The 11294-nt window shown below is 37.2% G+C and overlaps 1 protein-coding gene across 2 annotated transcripts; it reads right to left on the bottom strand.

Annotated features, from left to right (window-relative positions):
• Positions 1–5141: 5141 nt before the first annotated feature.
• On the bottom strand, positions 5142–11294 carry LOC110871625 (peter Pan-like protein). Of its 2 annotated transcripts, none has more exons than XM_022120335.2 (8): positions 11059–11294; positions 9573–9631; positions 9319–9501; positions 8174–8404; positions 7430–7522; positions 7164–7351; positions 6356–6540; positions 5142–5339 (listed from the first exon to the last, which is right to left on the bottom strand). In XM_022120335.2, the coding sequence occupies exons 2-8, from the start codon at positions 9588–9590 to the stop codon at positions 5311–5313; spliced, it is 927 nt and encodes a 308-aa protein (XP_021976027.1). In that variant the 5' UTR covers positions 9591–9631; positions 11059–11294; the 3' UTR covers positions 5142–5310. The 2 variants fall into 2 exon arrangements, with proteins under 2 accessions (XP_021976027.1, XP_021976028.1); XM_022120336.2 differs by having other exon boundaries at positions 9573–9634; positions 11064–11219.

The raw sequence follows: 11294 nt of genomic DNA, 5'->3' as shown, positions 1-11294 counted from the left end.
AATATTATTTCTTAACTTTTGTAGCACCTTTTATCTACACTAATTAGAGTTCTTTTATGATTTGTGCAAAATTGACTAATTTTGGTAGTTGTTTTGTTTCAAATAAATTAAATAAATGACACGTGAGTAAATCTACTGAAATTAGTCAATTTTGCAAGTAATTTATTATTCTAAAATTAATTTAATGATGTTAAAGTAGCTTGTGAAAATTTCAATGTAATATTTTTTTTTGAACGGCCAACGAATCCTCCAAATGGGCTACTGGCGAAATTCACCACATCGGGATACACTCGCCTTCCGAACCGGGGAAAACCCTCACCTAGGGCCGAAGCCCGTGAACACTCGCCCGAAGGCACGACAGTGCGGTGAGGTAAAACCCGCTCAGTTCAAGGATCGAACTAGCGATCGCCGCCTACTCGCCTAGTCTCCCATCATCACCAGATGCCGCAGAAACTAAATGCTAGGGGTAGGAATTGAACTTGGGTCACTTAGAACACAAGGTCTCTCCCTTACCACTCCACCACTAGCTCATTGGCATTTCAATGTAATATTAAACAACAATTTATAGATCTATCGTACCTTCTATGAGGTGTTTGATGAAAATAAATCTCAGTATTAAACAACATAATTTTTTTTTGTCATTTATCAGTATTAAACAACAGAATTATTTTTGTCATTTAAATTGAGATTATTGCTTTTGTAGCTTTTTTTTAAGATTAAACTTTCATTAAAAACAACCAAAGGCCGACTATCTCCAAGGCGGAGATAGCGCCCCAAAACAACTTACATCAACTCAAATTTACATCATTTATCCCATCCGACAGTATCCTTTTTAAATCTATACCTATACCACAAAAAACCAAAAACCAAAATCTTTGACATCGGACGCGATCTCTACAACCTTAGCTCGTTTGTTTTGAAACATCGCCTCATTTCGCCACTTCCAAATAGTCCAACATGTTATGATAATAACTCCTTGTAAAATCGTCTTCTTCAAAGGGCTTCCCGGAATATTTTTATGAAGCTCTAAAAGATCTTTAACCGAAAATGCGTAGATGCTCGGGATACCGCACCAATTAGAAATATAATGCCACACCCCGGCCACCAAGCCGCAAGCCGTAAACAAATGCTCCGATGTTTCATCTCCATCCTCACACAAACTATAAACACAATCTTCTCCTATCATATTCCTCCTTCGTAACGCAACTTTAGTCGGTAACCTGTCCATTTCAGCTCGCCACATAAAAATGTTACGTTCACTATCTAAAAATGTATCTGCCACTAACATCAAGTTTACCCGCTAACTATTCCTTAGCCGAAGAAACCGAGAATGTATCTTCTTTCTTCGAGCTCCATTTCCACGTGTCCTGCAAATTATTGCTTTTGTAGCTACTAACCCACTTTGCAAATGTTTAATTTAAACTTGTAATTAATGGATAATTACACCAAGTGATTCACATATTATATCACTTTTGGTTTAAATATTCTTTCTTATTTAATACCTTTTCATAACATATAAATAAACACATCATAATTAAATAAATAGATATCGAGTAAGATAATTAAAAATCAGGCTATCAGTTGTTATATCTCTCACCTTGCTATTATAATAACTACTGACGAGTAAAATGATAAAGAAATCTATACGAGTCAATACTTTTAAGCTCGTATCTAAGAGCCTAGAAATTATGTATCGCTTTACACACATAAACGCGCATATTGCGTTGGTATGTCACCCATTTAGAGATATATACTTCGATTTTGTCTTTCTTTATGGAAACGTGTTGTCTGAAAATATATAGTATACGACAAAAAATAGTTAATAAAATAAGAAATGACGAAAATAGACATCGAAAAAGGACATGATGTCAATTCTTGTAATGAGGGTATTAATGGAAATAGGGTAAGTAGTGATGTTAATTTTCTTATAAATTTATAAATGGGGCCAAACATGAAAGCAACTGCCCATCTTCAAGCTAAGTACATCTAGCTTTAAATAAAGAGGGGATTACTTGTAGCATCAACAACATGACAAAAAACCCCTAAATTGTCATTTTCAAATAATTAGTCATGGGCTATAAATGGTGAAAAATAATTAAAACAAATATAGAAGCCAGCCAAGATTACGTGAGGATGGGACTTTTAAGTTTTTATAATCTATTTTATACTTTCCTCATGTTTTTATCGTTTAAGTTTATAAATAGTTTATTAAACTTGTAGTCGAATTTTGAGTTTTGTGAAAGATATTAATAAACTATTGGTTGTGTGCAATAGAACGAGATCTCGTGTCGTAGAAGTTTGGTTACGAACACACGAAAATGATCATCGCATTTTCATTTTCATCTTGATATGAAATATGGTCACGTTCAACAAAGAAACAATTGGATTTGAGTCGAAACCATGATTTCATATTAGGTTTTTAAGTTTTAGATGACTCGGGTTGGATCTATTGTTCTACTTTTTGAGCCGCACGTAAATCATATGGTTGTACCATATAATATAGTGTGAAATGTTATGTTACATATAAATATAAATATAAATATAAATATAAATATAAATATAAATATAAATATAAATATAAATATAAATATAAATAAATTAAAAAAAAAACGGATCTCATCTTAGAGGATTCAATAAATATCTAGTTTACTCAGGTTTTTGTACACGAAGAGGTAAGCCGGTGTTATGGCCCTCCGTGGAGAAACCAGGTGAGTTCCGATCCGGGGCCAGCCTCACAGCCATGCCTGCGGCTGCCCAGTGGATGGTATCTTGACAGTTGTTGTTCCAAAAAAAATACAAATATAAATATACATAAATATAATAATTAAAACGTAAAAAACGGATCTCATCTTAGAGGATTCAATGAATATCTAGCTTACTCAGGTTTTTGTACATCCACATCCACACTATGAATATTTTTCATCCTTAAAGGTAATAATATTCGTTTATCTTCTCTCGATTAGGTTTACTATAAAGTTGGGGTAACGGCTCACGATCTTAGAGGATTCAATGAATATCAAGCTTAACCATGAAGTTTAAGTTTGTTGAGCCTAATTCTTAGTTTACTGATAATGCATGAAGATTGAGATCAAAATATACATATGGGTTGGAGTGTTGGACTTTACCTATAAAGTTTAAACCTCTGCTAGTCATTATTGTCCGAACTCCGAAAGCCACAAAATTTTAGCTTGTTGGGCTAATTCAAATTTCTAATACATGAGAATTAGGCTCTGAATACATGACTACATGAGCATTGCACTTTTAACCTTGGGCCGGCCTTTTTAGTCCACAAACCATAAATCTCAGTTTGTTACTAGTTAACCTTTAATTCCATAAAATGCAAATTCATTTAAAAAACAATTCAATCTCAATTAGGATTTATGTAATTGATCATAGTTTTATCTAAAACACAACTATTTTCTTGTAAAATATTAAGCATTTCTAGAGCAGTTGTATTACTTATATGCAATATTACAATGGACGAGGTGAGTAACAGTTTCAAAAGTGACGGAATATTTGAATGGAAGACACTAGATTAATTACCGAAAATATGGAAGGTCGGTATAACCTTACTATCGTACTTTAAAGAAATAATTGATTTTAATAATCTCAACTATTGTCCATTAGCCGGCAACGGTCCCAACTTTAAAAATTCCCACTAGCGGTTCCATCTTTTCACATATTGGCCTTCAATGGACCCTGACTAACGAAACCCTAACGCCGTTAGTCTCCGTTCGTCAGAAAAACGTTTTTGGTCGGAAAAAGGTTCCTAAAGGTCTGATCTATGGTTACAAACAGGTTTGGAATGAAAATTTGAGTTTTCCAGCTAAAAAGTTGAGTTTTCCGGCCAAAAAGAAGTTTTCTGGCGAATAAGGAGTTTTTCCGGCGACCTTGATAATTGGGACTTTTTACTAGAAAAGGTTCCTAAAGGTGCGTAATAAGGTTACAAAGAGGTTTGAGACGAAAAGGTTGAGCTTTCCGGTCAAAATGGAGTTTTCCGGTCAAAAATGTTTTTCCGGCAACCGGAGACTAACGGCGTTAGCGTTCTGTTAGTCAAGGTCGCCAATATGTGAAAAGATGGGACTGCCAGTGGGAATTTTTGAAGTTGGGACCGTTGCCGTCCAATGGGCAATAGTTGAGATTATTAAAATCCATTAATCCTTTATTAAAATTAAAAAATCAAATTTTCAGATAATGCAAACCGGTAGAACCGGATTCACCGCTGATACATAAGACATACCGTATTCGTGTTTTACCGGCCTTTATCATACTAGACCTGTGTCCGATATCCGGTTTAACCGGTATACTAGTATTTAAAACATTGCCGGAAACCATAAATTTAAGGTTGTTGATCAAAATTCTAGATTCTAACTGACATTTGCCGGAAACCATAAATTTAAGGTTGTTGATCAAAATTCTAGATTCTAACTGACATTTGCCAATGTCCCAAAACTAAGGATAAATACATGTGAATTGGACTTGTAACATTGGGCCAGACATTTTAGTCCAAAAACCATAAATTATTGTACCTTTTAATGTTTTAAAAACTGGTTTTTAAATCATATCGGGATGGGCTAGAAAATGGTTCAACCAAGGATGGTTCGATCGGGTGAACTAGTTAACTCTAAAATTTCATTGAGATACATACATACATGAATTATAATGACAAACTCACCGGATTTAATTTTTTTCACTTACATAAATTATAATATAACTATTATAATGTCGTGATGACAGGAACTTAAAGTTAAAGTTAAAGCAGATCGACAGGAACCAGAAAACATCAGTGATGACGACGAGTCAGCAGTTTTAGCAGATGTTAAAAACCGAGGAAGTGAATGTTGAAGTCTACGTGGGAACTGAATCGAGCTGTTGACTTGAGATTTGTAGTGATGGATAGATGTGAAAGAGTAGAAAGAAGAGGTGAATGTGCATTACAAAAAAGATGGACCTGTTTAGAATAGTTTGTCTAGGACTGGTGCGGTTGGGTGGTACCATTTTCTCGAAACCTGGTCATACATGACTCCGGTGTTGCCGTTTTCATGGGTTCGAGTGTAGAACCATGGTTAATTAACGAGCTTCTCTAGCTTTCATGTTTTCGACAATCTATTTCAAACATATAACAAAACAAAAGCTACACATAATTTAAAAAGAAAAAATGATTTTTAAAAAACATTGTAGTCATCAAAACGCGTTCTCAAAGATTCCGAAACACCTAACCGAACACAAGCTTAACGTTTTCATGACGGTTTTGTGTTTTACATAACTTACTATTCTGCAATATCATCTTCACTTCCTTTAGATTCTTCTTCACCATGGTCCTTCTACCCACCTATTTCCTGCAAATCATTAGTAACTAAAGATCATGAGACTGAGCTTGGCTGAACGTACAACCATCGTCAAGTAAACCTTTCACAATTTCTTCATAGTCGTTTTAACATATCAGTCTAGCCTCACGCAGAATCTATGTAGTTAATATCCCGATATATCAGTTATCGGTCCCCTGCCGAGATAGCGGTACAAAATATTGGTCAGAATAACGGTACCGACAATATCAGCGATATTGTCCGATATTTGACCGATGGGTGTCCCTATTTGCACACCCATTTGCCTATTCGCACACCAAAAAGGTGTTTTTTGTCTTATATGCACACCCTGCAGTGTCGAGCTGTGGCCAAAGCGCGGCGTTTTGGTCCGGTCAACCAGACAAAGACTAACGGGTCTGTTGACCGGAACAAAACGCCGAGCTTTGGCCGCGTTTTGGTCCTGTCAACCAGACAAAAGACTGACACCCGGTCTGGTTGACAGGACCAAAACGCGGCCAAAGCTCGGCGTTTTGGTCCGGTCAAGAGACCCGTCAGACACCCGTCAGTCTTTGTCTGGTTGACTGGACCAAAACGCCGCGCTTTGGCCACAGCTCGACACTGCAGGGCATACACATAGGACAAAAAACACCTTTTTGGGTTGGCTATCTACACACTTGGTGTGTAGATAGTTTGAGCCTTGACCGATATAGGAGCGATATTTGATCGATAAATCACCGATTTTCCCGATATTTGTACCATTCTTCTTATTTCTACCATTCATTTTTCTTCTTATTGCTGCTATTGGTGTTTTAAGTCATAACTGTTAGTTGTTACTGTTAAATGTTATTGTTTTAAGTCTTCGTCAGTTCTTACTTGTTACAATTGTTAGTGTTAAATTGCTATATATATAAATTTAGCATGATATTAAAACTACCGATGTCCCAAAGCGATAACCGATATCTCAAATATCGGTCCTTGACCGATATCCGATATTTTAACGCATTAACTACTAAGCACAGAATACATAAGAAATGTCAAATGGGAATTACCGAAAATTACTGTGCCGCTGCATAAGCCATCCTCAATCTTGATAAGATCGAGAGTCATCCTAGGTCCAATCTCTTGAAGCTTCACAGCACTTTTGGTAGATGCCTTGTTAACTCTCCCGACATCACTTGCTAAGCTTACAGTTGCCGCTTCCTCATCCCCCTCACTTTCCGATCCGTAACCAGCCCTTTTCATCACAAAACCAACAAATTTTCAGAACGTATGTTACTAGGTCAAAGGTGCATAGGGTGCAAACGAGCCGAGCGGCTCGCGAGCTACTCGAGATCGGCTCGAGGAAAAGCTCGAAACGAGCCGAGCCTTATCGAGCCCGAGCCAAGCTTGAACCTCAAAACAAAGCTCGTTGGTTTATCGAGCCCGAGCTCGAGCCTCACATGTGAAGCTCGTTAGGCTTGTCGAGCCTTATCGAGCCTTACTGTAAACGAGCCGAGTCGAGCCGAGCTTAGTTAAACTTGTTTACAAGCCGACCTCGAACCTAAAAATAAGCTTATTTAGTAAACGAGCCCGAGCCCGAGCTTTACTTATCGAGCTCGCAAGCCTAAAACGTCTATTATTTATATTATTTTTATTCAATATACTAATTAATAGATAATAAACGAGCCGAGCCCGAGCCGAGCTCGAGCTTGATAAAAATACAAACGAGCCGAGCTCGAGCTTGAAAACAAAGCTCGAATCGAGCTGAGCTCGAGCCCAAGCTCTCATAAGTTAATCGAGCTCGAGCCTGGCCGAGCTCGGGCTCGGCTCATTTGCACCCCTATGTGTGAGAGAGAGAGAGAGAGCGGTTGTACATACTTTGTGATAAAGTCACTGACATCTTGAAGGCTGCTGAGATCGGGCACTTTATGGTTTTGAACAAATTTTCTAATTCTACGAGAAACACCAACGGGCTGCAATCTAATAGAATAATGTCGAAAATCGATAAGTTTAGTCTCCTTGTTGTAATTAAGTAACACGATTCTCTGGCATGACGAAAGTTTAACCTGCAAGTGAACCAATGATTAATATCGCTTTCCAAGCAGCATGCATATACATATAAATATATATATATAGACACTCACCGTGTTGATGTCAATGGCAGGGAATATGTTTTGAAACATAATGGTAGTCAACTTCAAGTGTTGCTCCCCGGTTCCGAAACCCGACAGCACAATCTATCAAATTAAAAATAATCAACGACCATCATCGTAATCAAACACTTCTAAACAAAGTACATAGGTAGAACATGTGCTACAGATAGAAGTGTACAAAAAAAACCGGTTTTAGAACCGAAACCGGGAAAAAAAACCGAAACCATTTTTTTAACCGGTTTTAGAACCGAACCGAACAGCCGGTTGTAGACCGGTTAGGATTCTTGATCTGAAAACCGGTTTTAAAAAAACCGGTTAACACCCGGTTTTTTTTTTTTTTTTGCAAAAACCGGTTAAAAACCGATCCCAACCGGTTATTGTTTTGGACTTGAAAAACCGGTTATAAAAAAACCGGTTTTCGTTTTGGATGAAAAAGACCGGTTCGGTTAATAACTGGAACCGGTTTTTGAAAAAAACCGATTTGTACACCTCTAGCTACAGAACAGCAAAGCATAGTTGAGTGGGCCGGTTTTAGCAGCTTAGCTGATCGGTTTAAACTGATTATTTTTCAATTGTATGAAGAATTTTAAAAAGATAAAACATAGTTAATGAATATAAAAAAATGGTTCATGAAAAAAGGATAGACGATTCAAGTTTCAAACCGTATGCCGAAACCACCGAAACAGAATCATGAAAACCGACCAAACTTGCTTTGGTTTGGACAATGTGAATTACCAAAGGAGAGTTTTTGAAGAGATCTTTCGGTACTCGTGGGCGTAACTGGGAGTTAGCGATATCAACCGCCAACGAGTATTCCTGAATTTTGAACGTAAGAGTGGGGCCTTGCGGTGTTCTTGCAACTCTCAAGTACGGTGAAGTGCCTGTTTTTGACAACATGAGAAAATGTGTAACTCCCATGGGCCCCGCAACGTTCAAGAAATCTTTAAGGTTGTTGCGTTTCTTCTCCTGCAAGTTTAACCGAGAACAAATCAGCAACAGATAACAATGTTAGAGTAAATTACAAAAATCGTCCTTTATGTTTGTCACTTATTGCAAACTGTGTCCTTTGTCTTCAATAATTACAGAAAACGTACTCGATGTTTGCAAACCCTTGCAAGTTATGTCCTTTAGCCCTAACTCAGTTAATTTTTGTGGTTAAATCTAACCAAATGGACCCCACATGAGGGTATTTTGTGGTTAAATCTGAACAAATGGACCTCACATGAGAGTAAAATGACCAAAATACCCTCATGTGGGGTCCATTTGGTCAGATTTAACCACCAAAAAGAGTAAACTGCCATTTTGGTCCCTGTGGTTTGGTCACTTTTGCCACTTTAGTCCAAAACTCAAACTTTTTGCATCTGGTCCCTGTGGTTTCAGTTTTATTGCCATTTTGGTCCAAAAATGAAATCAGGTCATATTTGTCTTATAAAATCATGCTATTTTGTCATTTTTCGCAGGTGCAAAATGATCATTTCTTTTTTATAAATAAATACCATATTTATAAGACAAATATGACATGATTTGCCCCTGAGGAAAATGACAAAATTGCAGGATTTTATAAGACAAATATGACCTGGTTTCATTTTTGGACCAAAATGGCAATAAAACTAAAACCACAGGGACCCAGATGCAAAAAGTTTGAGTTTTGGACTAAAGTGGCAAAAGTGACCAAACCACAGGGACCAAAATGGCAGTTTACTCCACAAAAAATTAATCGAGTTAGGGCTAAAGGACATAACTTGCAAGAGTTTGCAAACATCGAGTACGTTTTCTGTAATTATTGAAGACAAAGGACACAGTTTGCAATAAGTGACAAACATAAAGGACGATTTTGTAATTTACTCACAATGTTATAATCATCCAACCTCTCTTTTTACCTTTAGGTTCAAAGCCGTATACGGAAGCATCACTTTTCTCAGGTCCGCTTGCAACTGTTTAAGCGTAGCAGGTAATTTCAAGCGTGAAAAAACAAAGCTCCTCGGTATCTTGTCACCCGTAACATGATCCACATTCTGCGGAGGTTGCTTCTTTGCAGGCTTCACAAACGCCACCTTCTTTTTCTAAAAATCATATAAAAAATAAGTTATGTAGTATTCTCGCATTTCACCGTCTTCAATAATTGGTAACTTACATTACGAAAACGAGCCATCTGCTGATTAATTGAAAAAACTCGGTCTTCGAAACTGCAAGCTGCATTGTGTGCACAACAAATCAATAATTTAACTACTATCAATCAAAAACGCCGCGCCAAATTACAGGTTGTTATAGTAACAAAAAAACATTTTAGCTCTAGGTTTATTAAATTTGGATATACAGTTACCTATTTGAAATCTGTAATAACAAGTAATGGTATGCAACTAAAAACAATACTGATGACTCAATTACGCATTAGAGTTAATTACTGTTTTCGTCCCTGTGGCAAGGTTTTAAAAAAAACGGAAACGAGTTTCGAGGCATTTTCCCTTCGCCTCATGAGGCGTAAGCCTCGAAGCGAACCGAGGCGTAAGCCCGAGGCGGAGTTAAAAAATAAATATTATATATCTTATAAAAATAGTAATACTAACTAAATTCATCATCAAATTCATCAAAATAATCAAAAACACATAAAAAAGACATAAATTGCTTGAAATTGACACAAAAACTCAAAAACAAATATCAAAAACCCCTGAGGCGCAGCCTTTTTAGCGCCTCAGCCCCTCTGAGGCGCACATACAGTATAAACCCCCTGAGGCGCGCCTCAGAATCGTTTTTTGGCCGTTTCGCCTTGAGGCGCGCCTCGAGGCGCACGCCTCAACCGTTTTTTAAAACCATGCCATGTGTTTGTTGAAAATCAGTATTTCAGTCCATTAGTTTAAAAATTGCGATTTCCGTCCCTGTGGTTTCACTTTCGTGACCATTTCAGTCCCTGTACTAACAGAATAAATGGATTGAAATGGTTAGAAAGTGAAACCACAGGGACTGAAATGGTTACGAAAGTGAAACCACAGGGACTAAAATCGCAAGAAATAGTGATTTTTGACAAACCACAGAGACGAAAACAGTAATTAACTCTACGCATTATTATACCTATAATTAGATAAGTTATCATTCTTGACAATTCCAAGTGTCAGGTTTCTTTCAAAATTCAAAATAGCAATTTTTCAATTTAACTATGTGACTACCAGTGCCGGATCCAGGAATTTTTTTCATTGTTTTTAGATACTTTAATATCATAGGACCGGATGTAAAAAATTTCACGTCAGTTCGACGGTTTCAATCGGGTAAAATTCATCACATAATAAAAATACGATACAATTAGGGGTGAGCAGATTGCGGTCCCACCCGAAATTACCCAAAAACAAGACCGAAAATTAACGAAAACCGGGCACGATATAATACAAATGGTCAGTCCTCTGTATTATTGACAATTTCGAGTCGGTCCTCGGTCCAACAATCAAAATAGTTTTGCAAGTACAAACAAAAATCAACTACAAAGTAAGACTAAGGTTCGTGTTTATAATACCTAAATAATAATACTAAATACCATATCTCATAGTCATATAGCAACTTTCAAACAATAATCAACAAATCAAGCAACAATTATAGCAAATTGAGAGAAATCGTTATAGGAAAAACACCTGAGAGAGTGAGGGTGGCTGCCGGAGTTGGATGGTGGTGGGGCCTTCGGGGTAACGAGGACGAAAAGGCCGATGATTTTGGGGGTAATGGGCGGTGGAGTGGGGGCAGGGGCTGGGCGGTGGAGAAGTGGAGAGGGTGGAGGCTAAGAACTAAAAGTTGTGCAGTGTCTTGTTTTTTTAGTTAAACCCTAAATGGGTTTTAGAATTAAAAAAAAAAAAAAAAACAAAAAAACAAA

This window comes from Helianthus annuus, chromosome 8, assembly GCF_002127325.2.
Source record: "Helianthus annuus cultivar XRQ/B chromosome 8, HanXRQr2.0-SUNRISE, whole genome shotgun sequence".
NCBI classification, from domain to species: Eukaryota; Viridiplantae; Streptophyta; class Magnoliopsida; order Asterales; family Asteraceae; genus Helianthus; species Helianthus annuus.
Note: the sequence above shows the minus strand (reverse complement) of the source record. Positions and strands in the feature narration are given on the sequence as shown.